The sequence below is a fragment of the Prinia subflava genome, chromosome 20 (assembly GCF_021018805.1).
Source record: "Prinia subflava isolate CZ2003 ecotype Zambia chromosome 20, Cam_Psub_1.2, whole genome shotgun sequence".
In the NCBI taxonomy this organism is placed as follows: Eukaryota; Metazoa; Chordata; class Aves; order Passeriformes; family Cisticolidae; genus Prinia; species Prinia subflava.
The window spans coordinates 545925-559624 of NC_086266.1; the positions used below are offsets into that span (position 1 = coordinate 545925).

At 46.1% G+C, this 13700-nt stretch overlaps 1 protein-coding gene across 1 annotated transcript in view; it reads right to left on the bottom strand.

Moving 5' to 3' along the window:
• TENM1 (teneurin transmembrane protein 1) overlaps positions 1 to 13700 on the bottom strand; it is a 209518-nt gene that overhangs the window by 17613 nt on the left and 178205 nt on the right. The window contains exons 23-26 of the mRNA XM_063416608.1: positions 8754 to 9117; positions 6926 to 7436; positions 2753 to 2925; positions 1063 to 1298 (exon numbers count right to left, since the gene is read on the bottom strand). Coding sequence (XP_063272678.1) covers positions 1063 to 1298; positions 2753 to 2925; positions 6926 to 7436; positions 8754 to 9117 — 1284 coding nt within the window. The remainder of the gene's footprint in view (positions 1 to 1062; positions 1299 to 2752; positions 2926 to 6925; positions 7437 to 8753; positions 9118 to 13700) is intronic.

Genomic DNA, 13700 nt, shown 5'->3' on the forward strand with positions numbered 1-13700 from the left:
GATGAGGCCTCACAGTAATTTAGAGAGGAAGAGGCAGAAGGAGGGCAAGAAGAACTCAAAGAAGCTTTTGCCCTCTTGCAAGATCCTAAAAAGTAACTGAGACTGTCAAATCTGAGCAATGTCCTTTCAAACAGGTGTTTTACAGTGCCCAGTCTGGCCAGATCTTCCACGTCTTGCATTTTCGACTGAGCAGTTGAAAAGCAAACAGATGGTACACTTACAAAAAATCTATAGTATCTCATAATCAAAATGAGGTGGTTTTGATTTTGGTGGTTTTGACAATGCAGAGATTTTAATAACCATCTCTATATTTTCAGAGCTAACAGGTGTACCTTCAGATATAATTCATTTCCAGAAAGGTTGTAGTCAATAACACAGTATTTTTAAGGCCAAAATTCCCAGTTGTACTATTGGTACAGGCATTTTAAGTGGTATTCATGTGAAAACCAGAACTGATTTAATAAAAAACCTGTTTAGCAAAGTACCAATCTCTTTGAGCCATGGTGTTATGTAATTAAATGCTAAATGCTGACCATCTGTCATTGTGCTCACAGGTAAAAATAAACCAACGATGCAATGTTAAAGCCAGTCTTTCTTGGAGCCCTGGTGGAACCCAGGCAGAGGGAGCTGGGCTGTGGGAGCAGAGGCAGAGGGCAGAGCTGACCCTCAGCCTGTCGGGAGGCACAGGGAGGTGTCCCCAAGGACACCAAAGTGCCCTGCCCGGGCCTCTGCCCCAGGACAGCAGGGCAAGATGGGCTCCAGCTCTGCTGCTGTGCCACAGCAGCTGCACGCTCAGCTCACAGCTTCTTCCAAAGCCGTAATTAAGTTCTTAGTTCAGAAAGAAGAGGAAGAAAGGAAGTAATTATGTCCTGAGGTCAAATCTTACCATCAAAATCAAACAGAGATCAAACATCCCTGAGACTGCTGAAAGAGTTTGAAATTCCTGGCTGGGGCCCACCACTGATACAAAGTTTTCATTCTTGCAAAGTCTAACATTTCAACGTGATTTCAGTTCAATGACTTTCAAAGGGAACACTGCACTTACACAAGAGGAAGCCTTACCCTCAGCCTCCTCTCAAAGGTGGAGATGTTGCCTTTGGTCTGCTCCCTCCTTTGCCTCCACTCGATGAGGTTTGAGTTGTGCTCTCCAGGGAGGGAGATGTTGCACTTCCCCAGCGTGGGGCTCACGACCCCTGCCAGGACGTGGGGCTCCGTGTTGAGCGTGATCTCCATCCCGCTGGCAAAGGTGACCCTCAGGGACCCGTCTGGGCTCACCCGGTAGATGCTCTGGGTGTTATCTGCCAAAAACAACAAAAACGGGGAACACAGAGAAGTTCAGGTCTCCAGAGTCGTAACCCAAATGCTGGGCACAACAGGGCTGAGTCTGGAACCCAGGGAGGTTACACACAGCTCAACACCAGCTGCAGTGGGAGCTCTGCAGGCTGCAGCCTCCAGCCCTCACAAGTCTAAAGAGCTTTTTTGTACATTTGGCCTGATGATTCCCTCTGTGCAGGCCTCCTGCAGCAGGAGTAAAGAATTTTTGCTTTCAGCTTAAAAGTATGTAAAGCCATAAGCTGTGAGGATAGCACACCTGACTGGCTGCTCACAGGGGCCCATGTGCTAGCTTCTCTGAGGTCTGTAAACATGTAAATGATATGAATTTAGATGACACATACAATAATAACTAGAGCTGGTGATTTCTGGCACTCCCTGTTGTGCACAAGCACTTTCCTGGACAGACTTTAATAATTTACCAACTTTGAAGAGTTTCAGATCTAAGGACAGACAGATGAGGCAGCAGACGGTGCAGAGGGCAGATGGAGTCACTTGGACAAAGCTCACAGGTGACAGAACAATCTAATTATTTCTATTTATGCAGTGCTGTCTCTACCACATAATAGTAAAGAGGAATGAATGGGTATCTTGTGAGGTGAGTTCTTCCTAGTTTTTTCTTATAGATCAAAACTTGAGAGGAAGAAAAGTTCTGTGATGTGCTCAGTCACAAATCCTTTCTATAGCAGACCTGGAGAGACATCAGAGAGCTGCTTCCCAGCACCTGCTCTCTCAAAGCCTGAGCAATCCACTAACAAAAAAACCCCAACAAGGATGAAAGACCCCAGATCGATTAAACTGTAAACCCAGAACTCTGGTGACAAATCTGCAATATCTAGAGGAGGACACTGGGGCACTTCCATTAGGCAGAAAGCAGGGTTTTTTTGAGATATGGTATTACCAGGGGAATACTGTGGAGTCCACAGGGGTTGAGTCAAAATCTACTCCACCAGCAGAGGTGGGTCACGTTCTCCCCCTTCCTACAGGTGCTGTCACCAGGTCACAGAACAACCAGAAAGAATACACAGCATTGGCCAAACAAGGCACTTCAGTGCTAAAATGTCAGTGGAACCTGTCATTCTTCTGGCAAGTATTTCCTAGAATATCAAAGCTCAGTGTATGACAGGTTAGTCCAAGTCCTCCAAATACTGAAGCAGAAAGTAGCATGTTAAGCCTGGAGACATCAGAGACTTCAATAATTGGATTTTATCCACGGGATTCATCTAGAAGAAGAATTCACTTGTGGCTTGTTTCTAACTGGTAGCCCAGGAGAATTGCAGCTGTGTGTGCTGAAGCAAGGAAGAAACAAATGAACTAATTCTGATGTCTTTTTTTTTTTTGGCCAACAGTTAGGAATGCAGTGGTGCCAAGGGGTCAAACACAATGATTAGGGAAGAAATAACAGAAATGCTTCTCTTACCTTGCTTTAAAGTATAGATTGTAGAGGTAGCTGAAAAGTTTGTGGCTGTGACCACGTTCTCCCTGTTAGAAGTATCCAGCTCCACTCGTGTCAGCTTTTCCACATCACTGTGGAAGCTGCTGACCTCCCCTGTGGGGAAGGTGGCATTGGTCAGGTGCCCATCGGAGTCATACCTGCAAAGGGATGGCAAAGAGCCCTGAAAACACCTCCACTGTCGTGTAGGCACTGCTAAAAGCAGAAAAAATAGTGAAAAAAGTAGGATGCCTTGTGACCACTGTGCAGTAAGTGGAAATGTAAGAACTGGTCCATTCAGTCACTCCAAAGGCAGTCAGCACCTCGTCTGAATTCCTGCCTGGAGCCTTTCGCAGTGGTGCTGGATCAAACACCACTGGGAACGCTCTGGGATGCCCCTGCAGCCTCAGCCTCTGCCCAGGAGAACACGGCTCTGTGCTGCCCACGGCTGCCCGGGCTCCCCCGGGGCTGCCATGCAGGAGCAGGGCCACTGGAGGTCACTCGGTGCCCAGGCATCAACTCACCCCAAACGGCATTTTCGAGACTAAACAAAACCAGTTCCCACCCTCTGCAACGCTGAAAAGCTGCCTTTGTCACGGGTGTGTGCAGCACATAAAATGAGTGGTGAATGTAGAGAGGGGACCTGAAGCGTAACAGCAGTGATAAAATTCCAGTGAAATCTGCACGAATTAAGTTGCCTACATGGGTTTTGCTCTTAGTTTTGTTTCCCATGGGTCTACTTAACTCAGCAGGAACTTCTCACCTAGAATCTAGAGCACCACATTTCAGTTCACCTAAACTTCATCAGTGCTAAAGAAATTCTTGTAGCTCAAGGAACTTGATTATCAATCAGCCCATGTTACCAAAAAGTCAATAATTAATTCCAGAGCTGAGGAGCAGCATTTCTAACAGGTCTGTTCAGCTCTACCAATATATTTCTTCTTTTTGATGGTTCACATGGAAACCAGCACAGAGCATTGTTGGTGCTTGATATTGTTTCACAATAATGCCTCACATCTTAAAAATCTTATTGATGCTGACATGTTTTTATTCACCTAAGACAACTCACTGATATTGCAGAGTACTTGCATGAGCAAAACCAACTCATGTTCATAAAACAGAAACTTATTGTGCAGGTATGAAAGCATAATTAAGTTTTCATGTTTTATTAGCTGTCTCCTCTCACAGACCAAACTGCTCTATCAGCTGGCAGAACTGCACTGTTGCCAATGAAGCCCTTCCTATCCACATCAGCAGATGATGTGGCTTTGTCCTTGCCTTTAAGTATTGGCATAATTTCTTCAGGATCTTTATTTGCCCCTAATTAGTCAGGCAAAATCTATATGTCACAAGAAGTATTGGCAAAAAAAATCAGGATTTTTTTGTTTTCCCTCCAATATAAAGAAAGAAAAACAGAGTAGCTGTTCTTTTAGAAATTAAACACTGGAGAATGAACTAGTGACCATCTTGTGGGTTTTCTGACAAGTAAGTTAAAATTAACCCAATGTTAAATTCAAAATATTCGCCCTCCTGTTCACCTCTCACTGCCCTTATATATATTGTGTGACTTATTTACATTCTCCCCTTATGCTGGTTCTGTGCAGGTTGCCTGGGTGCCAGGCAGCAATTAAAGCTGACTCAGATCACTACTTTTCATCATTAGGAAACTCCACCAACAGCAGGCAGTTGTATTTCATTTCCTGCTTGATCAAACAGGTATGATGGCTTGGTAGGTTATTTGGATTTGCTGCTGTACCACAGAAAAGCCCCAAACCTGCATTTCTAAGGTGCAAATGCAGGTGGCTCATTGCGATGTACTTGTGCTCACGGGCTCCATCTCCACTGAGGATCAGTTCTGGGGCTGCTGGGCACAAACCTCCCTGCCCAGCTGGGATGGGATGGGGCTGACTGGTGCTCCCCTCACTCCCCAGATGGTGCCACGGCCTTCAAGCAGGACCTGCAGGAGTCCCAGCACTGATTCCACAGCACCATCATCTAAAGGGCTTTTTCCTCCAGGCTGCTCCAAGAGTCTCAGCCCTCTGAGGCCAGGTTGTGTCACCTTCCAGGTGAGGAACCCACGCTGGGACTCAGCTCCTGCAGTGCCCCACCCACACTAACAGGGTGGAATCATGACAGATTCCTTCATGTTAATTTGGGGCTCAGTTATGCCACTGTTAATCATGTCAGTGACCATTTAATCATCCAAATAATTGCATTGATTTCAGTACTCACATGAGGAAGTGCTCACCAGTATTTGAAATGCACACATGGGGATATTGCTTCACAATTCATTTGCATTTCTATGTGTAGCACAGTTAAGAGTTATATCATTTCAAAGGGAAAGAGGTCTAATTAATTTTTTCAGAGAGAGTTGTTTCTTGCAGGTGTTTTGTTGTCCTTGATTTAATAGTGGCCCAGTGCTTCCCCTCCCCTTTTATAGCTTTAATGACACAATATTAAAAGAAATCTAGATGACTTAAAATTGTACATTAGCTATAATTGTATGCAAGAGCTCTTTCAGCACTTCAATTCCATCAGATTAGAGTAGATGGATGACAAGTACTTTTGTAGGTGGTTTTCTACCTCTTAATAATTCCCCTCTGCAAGTGGATCTGACATAGAGGTAGATGTTCTGAGCAGGTCATTATCTTGCTCATACTCCCAAGTATGTGTGATATGTGTTGTTCAACAAACTCATCCCTAGTTCATCTTGACAGCGCCAGGGGTTGAACTCCAGGATGTGAATGCAAATCTGCCTTGTAACTCTGTTGGTTTTCCCTGCCTGCTGTGGGCTGGCAGGAGTGTGGTCATGCAAAGCCAGGACAGCTCAAAGCACTGGTGAGGACAGGGTTACCCAGCCTGTAGTTAAAGCTGGGAAAGTATGTAAAACTGCTTAATTTAGCAAAATCTCCTTGTGTTAGTCACATACATTATATAAATCTTCCTAAGGCACAGGTACCTCTTCATGAATAAATCTACACTACACACAGTGGGAGGCACCTGCGAGCAGGTAAAGTCCTTTAAAAGCTCTTTCAACACCTGAGCCGCTCTCTAAGAGAGGAACAAGCAGTAGATGTGTGGAATGGTTTATGCTCAGTGTCAGTGGGACAGTCACAATGCCAGGACTGAGAGGCACAGGCCTAAAAATAATCTGCTGTCCCCTGCCCTAACAGGCAAGGCCCTGCTCCAAGGCTGCTGCTCAGCACTTTAACGGACAGGGAGCTGCGGGAGAGGCTCTGTGAAGGTGTCACTGGTGCGTGGCCTGGACTGACACCATCCTGTCATCCAGTGGGGATATAAATGGTAAATCTCAGCACTGGAACTATTGAGAAGAAGCACACATTCATTTACAGTCAGTTCTGTTTATAAAAGGTGACTCTGATCAGTGTTTGAACAGCACCAGGGTAACAGTGAGCTTTGTGTTGTTGCAAAGAGAGTTTAAATTTCCATCACTAGATGTTTGATAATGGTAACTGAACCAGGAAGATCCTGTATGCTTTGTTTTCCCATGTATTGTAAAAAAGGCCCTCTCTAATGGCTTATATGCCCACCCTATTAATTTAGTCTTTGGCAGAATAACAGAGAACAGGATGAAGAAACATCCTATTGAGTAAAAACCTCACATACTAGGCAGCGTTTTCTCTGCTTTTATCCTGCTTTCATTTGAAGAAATTATAATTCTAAAAACCTGTAATGACAGGGACTCTACTACCTTGCCAGGTGACTCAGGCAGTAACTCACTTCTTATCAATGTGCTTTTTGTTCCAGTCTCACCTGGATGGTTTTCATTTTAGTTTTTTCCTCTTTCTGCCCTGCAAAATTCCTGATTCATATCACAACTTGCCTGTACCTCTTAAGTTACAAAAAGAAAAACCCCTCATATTTTCATTTAGAGAAACAGATTCTCAACAAGGAAGTGCAAATGAAGTGTAATTTCAGGCAATTTCTGCTGTACTTAAGAGGCACAGAGCATTTACATATGACAGCTTTAGGCACCTGAGAAATGGTAGTGCCTGGTTTTACAGGCTTGTGCAGCAGCACTGCTCGTCCTGTCTCTCACAGTGCTGGTAGCAGGGTGTATTTTAAATGACTACAAGTGTCTAAAGGAGTTTCAGTGTCAGTTAAAAGGGAGCTCCTTGCGCCAGGCCTGCCATGACTTACTCGTACACCGTTGTCCACCCGTTCTCGTCGCTCTTGGTGGCCAGCAGGCCCGTGTTGCCGGGATAGGTCATCAGGGCCAGGTTGTAGCCCTGGGCATAGACCCTCTTGAGGACGCCGTTGCTGCTGATGGTGAGCCAGTAGACCTGGCCCCCGGGCACCACCAGCCACAGGGGCAGCCCGCCCGTGTCCCTGCGGATGTGCACCGCGCCGCCGCCGCCGCTGCTGACGGCGGCCAGCTCGCCGTCCGCGCCGTAGGAGAAGTTGTAGATGTAGTCCCTGGTGATGAGGTTGAGCGTGTGCAGGTGGGTGCCGTTGATGGAGAACTGGTAGAGCTCCTGCTGCGCGGGCGAGGCGATCTCGTAGAGGCGGGCGGCGCTCAGCGGCGCGCTGTTGCGGCGCACGGCGCGGATGCGCACGTTGCCCAGGTCGGCCACGAACAGCGTGTCGTCGGGGGACACGGCCAGGGACGAGGGGGCCTTCAGCTTGGCATCCTTGGCGTAGCCACCGTCACCTGGGGAGAAACGGCAGCGTTAGCGATCTCCCACGTCCTTCTTCATCCCCTGAGCCTGACACGCTGCTTCTCCTCAGTATCGTTTACAGGTCAATAAAACAATATCCTCTTCCAACTAATTAAATCCCTATTAGCTAAGGTTGGTGCAATTCTAAATTAGTCTCAGTGAAGACAAACAGGAATATAAATTATCTAATTCACAGCAATTTTTGCTGAATCCCAAACCCTGCTGTTCAGGAAAGCTTTAATGCAGAATTGTGAAAAAAAGCACCATGATACCTGAAGTTTCATTCCCTACTTACTGTCTGCTGGCATGTCGTTAAAGCAGAATTGTGTTGTAAACAAAAAGAAAATAAAACCCAGTAATGCAGCTAAAATGACACTGAAAGCAAGATTAGTTTATACTTATTAAAAACTCAACACTACAGGAAAACAAAATCAGAACAGTAGCAAAAAAGCGCCTTGAGAAACAATCCCTTTCAATATCTCTTGACAATTTACTTGGTTTATGTCATTTAAGGTTTCAAAAGGATTTTTGCATTATCTCTATGTGTCTATCAAAATGAGTTTACATGACCAGGATTTGCTGTAACTAGCAAGACAGCATATTAAACCTCACTTTTTTAAGGGAAAACCACATTACTGTATTGCTCTCCTTCTCCTGACTGAGACATGAAATTGCTGGAGTGTTTGAACACACCCCAAGCTTCCTTGGAAACAGAAAAATCATTGGATCTTTCTGCCAGGCTGACTGGGCCTTTCACCAAACCAGGCTGGTACAATCACTAGATTTGCCACAGATTTTTTCATTTTTCAGCGCTGAGAGTAGTTTTCCTCAACAGGAATCCTGTCCAGGATTCTGTTCCTCACTGGTCTCCTGCAGCCACCACTAAAGCTGGCAGCACTTGGCAATGTAGGAGACTTTTGATTATCATTCCAATGCTGGGTCAGCAACCCACCTTCTCTGGAAGACCATTTGCATTTTTCCCTCTCTGTTCTTGACATACTTAATGTTTTCTTGTCAGTAATTAACCTTTTACTTGAAATGAGAGGCTTAAGAATGATGATGACATTATCATGGAGCTGAATGTGGTGGTTCTTAGAGATGTCAAGATGGCAGCACACTGCACACCTCTGTGTGGGAATGCTGCCCTTTGTCCCGTTCTGTTTTATCAAATAAAAGAGCCACACTTTGCTTTGGTGCCTGAGGGGAGAGGGCTGTGGTGCTGAGGATGTCCAGGCCTGGCATGACTCTGCTGCCGTGCAGCTTTCTCAGAGACCCCCGGGAGGTGACAGCAGGACGCAGCCCCTGCCTACCCGCGAAGCAGTCGCAGTTGGGGTCGATCTTGCAGTCGCAGTCGGAGGGCGCGCCGGCCACGACGGAGATCTCTCCGTTGGTGGTGACCTGCTGGATGCGGTTGATCTTCCTCTCGTCGGTCTCGGCGATGTAGAGCACGCCGCTGTGGGACACGGCGATGGCGCGCGCCGACTCCAGCGTGGAGTGCACGGCCACCCTGCTCAGGAAGTGATCCATGCCCGGCACCTGGCAGTGGATGGGGCGCCCCGCCACGATCCGCACGCGCCCGCGCTCCGAGATCTGCAGCACGATGTTGTTGTCCAGCACGTACAGGGAGTTGTCCAGAGGGTTCACGGTCAGGTCTGTCGGCCACTCCAACCGCACCTGGGAAAACATTCGGGGGGAAAAAGGGAAAAAGAATGATTAGGGCAGTATGGCGGTTTTATACAACCACCTCTGACCACATCATCGAGACACTGGCAGATTCTCTCAGCACCGCTTCTCCAGTACCTTTAATTAGGTTTGGAACGAATTTCAACAATTTCATACTCTTTTCTGAGGTCCCGCTCCAGTGTGGAACAAAATTTGGTTTGAAAAGTAATTTAGCACCCTCTGAGAGGTATTTGCCAAGTCCATTAAAGCAGGAACTTTATTATACCTATGCAGTCATGCAAATAAAACCACACACTTCATGTCATGCAACGTCGGCCAGAAAATTTTCTAGGTCTGAATGTTATTGTTTCAAGGTTGCAGTCAATGCTGGCAGAGTGGAAAACAGTGAGAGGTTGTCAATGTCTAACACTTTAATTGCCTGTTAGCACAAAAGGAAAATGACATACTAGGAGAGTAGGACACATTTCCACTATTTATTTACTAAGCAAGAAATGTTAACAAGACTTATATGCCACAAGAAATATAAGCTTAATACTCTGTAACAAAATAATACACCAATATATCATACTTTGTATGGTAATGTAGCCAAGCCTAATTATTTATAATGATTTTGCTTTGTGAATTCATTATTTCAGTCATGGATTAAGTACATTTGTCATACTTAAGGGGAGCTTTTTGCCTCTGTGCGGGTGAGAACGCCGACCAAAGGAAGTTTCAAACCAAGCTGGAAGTTTCAAACCAAGGTTCTCCTCCCCGTGCTCACCACGCAGTGCCCAAGGTTCCCGAGCCATCCTGCCCTCCTCCAGCCCAGCCCCTCTGAGCAGGCAGCAGAGCTCCAGCAGGACTGACTCCCTCGGGCTCAAGGTTTCCTCTGACAGGGGTCAGGTCCTTCAAACGATGCTGAACGTGCTGAGGCAGTTGGAAACAGCTCCTCCCATGGCAGTGCTGGTTTCTGTGCCCGTGTGCCAGCCTGGGCTCCACCTGCCCTGGGCCTGGCTGGCACACCACTGCCAGCTCTGGCTTCAGCTCAGAGCTCACTGCAACACCGAATAAAGCTCCTCACTTTACACAAAGATCTCGACCTGGCTTCCTCCAGGAAGCTGGGAAAGAAACGTGTTTGCAATGCACCTTTTGATGCAGAATAATTGCTTTTTCTACCAAAGTAGGTGGATTATTTTAATGGAAAATAGACACCTTCAACTTTAAGGGCCTCCACAGATGGCGTTGCTGTAAAAATAATCTTTGATTAACTGTAACTAGATTATTCACAATTAAAAACCTGGGACAAAACCATCTCTTTTACCATAATGACCTTGCCTAGCATTGCCATGTTTTGATAGCTGGTTTTCTTTTGTGGACCAGCTACACTGCCCCTGCCCAGCAAATAATGTGGATTCCTCCCACTGTGAAGGTATGTCTGGTGTCCTGCAGATAAGCAGGGCCTGGTTTGGGCCTAAACAACCTTTCCTCTGGTTTATTTGAGGCTGATTTGGTTTACTGAGATAGAAGAAACTCTTATGCAGCTGCACATTTCACTTGAAGCAATGTGCCTAAAGCTTAACAGCTGTTAACTGGAAGCATATTTGCTTTCATACTGCTCATATCTGATAGAACTAGCTGCAGTGAGGTAAAAATAAATAAAATTTTACTTGGAAACATCCAAACAATTTTTGTTCCTACATCAGAACTGCTGCCCAGCTCTCTGCTCTGCAAAGCCAACTGAAGGTTATTCCTACAGCTTCCCTTCTGCCATTTAAAGCAGTCATGGATATCTCTAGCCGGGGTTACATTTCATCTGAAATATTAAAGGCAGCATACACCTGTCTGCAGCTTGCAGCACAAAAACCAGCTGCTGCAAGTGAAATTGGAGGGGGAAAAAGGGTGAAATAGCCCAATTAAAATCAAACATACACAATAACACAAATCACTGAGCATTCCTAATCTGAACAATAATTTCACAGATTTAGAAAAAATCTGCACTGTTCTTGTCAGGATTAGCCTTCAGGACATCTTAAACTGGTGTGAGATGGGGCTGCTGCTGTCCCAGCCCACCCCTGCTCCCAGTGCAGCCCCCAGCAGCAGGGCCAGTTTGTGTTCCTGCAGAGTGCAGGGTCAGGACAGTTTGCTGGAGAAAAACTAATCACCTAAATCAGCTTAAGCTGAAGTGTAACTGCACCCTCAGGTTCACTGTTACCTTGAAAAGTCACTGTTGTTTACTTCTCGTTAAAGCAAGCTGCCCTCTGGCAGCTCCTGTGACCAAACCATCAGTTGTGCTTCGTTCAAAGGCAATAAACACATTCCAGAGAAGCACCTCCACTTCCACCTGATACCACTGTGCCTACTGCAGAGTTTCTCCAGACAAAACCACAGTTAGAGGTAGAATATTAAATCAGTTAATATACCTTTCAAATTGAAGCAGCACTTCACAAGTCCATGTGAAAAACTCCTTTTCCATAAATGTACCTGTTTTTGTTAACTCAAAATTGGGCCAATTCCAAGCACTTTTCCTTATATTCAATGGGGCTTTTTTTTTTTTTTTTTTGGAGCAGTGACCAGAAATGGCATTGCTGATTATCCCATTACAAACAACCAGCCAGGGTTTGTTTACTCTTCACAGACTGAAATTTTCAGGTGACAGTTCTGGGTTGGTTCACAGGAGACTGAGTATATGCAATGGAAATCACTGACAAAAAAAGTGAACCCCTGAGCAATGAGACTTTTTGCATGTAAGTATTAACATGTCAGCTTTTTTTGGAATTCAGCATCAAACTGTCAACATAAAGACTCCAGCTACACCTAACAATCCATCTCTGCTTTGAGAAGTGCAAGATTAACACCCACTGGTCTGGCTTTTAATACCCTTTTTCATGCCAAGTGTCCTGGAAAACACAAGGTGCACTGAGTGGCTTTGGTTGAAATGGATTTCACCAGGAGATCTCAGACAGGCTCAGGAGATCTCAGGGGCTGCTCCAGCCCCTGCAGCCTCTCCCCGGCCTCCCTCGCTGACCTGGCTCTCTGCAGGGCTGCTCCTCTCACAGTTCCCACTCCTCCCTCTTGAGGAGGTTTGATGGCTGAGCCACTTTTGGTACTGTTTTAGACAAATCATATCAAACAGTTTGTACCCTTCATATCAAAGTAAGACAAGAGGGAAAAAATTATCCTCATCTGCAAATGCTGGTTTCAAGAGCTTAACTGTTTGGTTGTGGGGGTAAATTTCACTGGGATAAGTTTCATTTATCATGGATTAAAAGAAGCTGCTTAAGTCCCTAGAAAGGCTTCACCATTGCTTTGATTTCTTGCCATGCATTGCTTGTTTATTTTGATTCAATTTCATGTAGCAGCATGAAATTCATGCCAAAATTTTTCTGATAGTCCTGACTGATGGATTACTTCTATCAGTGCTGCTCAGCTTCAAAAACTTCTGTTTATGCTACCTCTGCCTTTCTTCACCTCTAGGATATGCACTTGCAGACCTGCTCGTGGCCTCTTCTGTATCTCTCTTTTGCTGCTAACTTCCTTTTCTTAATCTTTTATTTATCTTAAGAGTCACAGAATATCCTGAGAGGGAAGGATATTCTTGTATGTATGGAGTCCAGCTCCTGCCCTTGCCCAGCACAGCCCCAGAATTCACACATTCTCCAAATACTCCTGAGGACATTCTCAACCCTCTCCTGAGGACATTCTCCAATACTCCTGAGGACATTCTCAATCCTCTCCTGAGGACATTGTCCAATACTCCTGAGGACATTCTCAATCCTCTCCTGAGGACATTGTCCAATACTCCTGAGGACATTCTCAATCCTCTCCTGAGGACATTCTCCAATACTCCTGAGGATGTTCTCAGTCCTCCTGAGGACATTCTCCAACCCTCTCCTGAGGACGTTCTCCCAGTGCTCTCAGCTCTGCCAGGCTGGGTGCTACAAACCCTGCCCTGTTCCCGGGCCGACCCCTCTGGGTGAGGACCCTTTCCCCAGCACCCGGCCCAGGTGTCCCCTTGCACAGCCCCATGCCATTCCCAGGGGCCCTGTTTATCCTCCCTGCAGGTGTTGTTTCCAGGCCAAACCCTTTTACTCACCACAGCACCCTGCTGAACAGCATTCTTCTCTCTTCCTGCCTAAACCACTTCTCCTTCCTCCTGGAGAGAAGTGGCTCCAGGGAGGACTCCACAGGCAGGCCATTAGGAGGGAGCTGCTGCTTTACAAGGCTGAAGGAGGCTGGTTCTGCTTCCCTGAACTCCTCACAGGGTGTCTCACTACACACATTTCTCTCTGTTTTTTTCCCTTGACAGTCATGGATATTTTTTCATCATTTTCTGTCAGTTTGCTCTCACTCTGGGCTCTTCCTTTTGTTGACACTGACACTGTCAGCTCCCCTCATCAGCTTTGCTCCTTTCTTAATGGCACACAGTGACACAATTCAGGTTTGACACTGGGAACCCTTCCCCACGGTGGGATTACAGCCTCATCCCACGCTGGAGGAGCCTTTGTGTCTCCTGCCTCTGATGCTCACAGTGTAAAATTCAGAATTTTACAGTTCAGCTGCAGCAGTCCCTGCCCTAGACTTCACAAATGTTG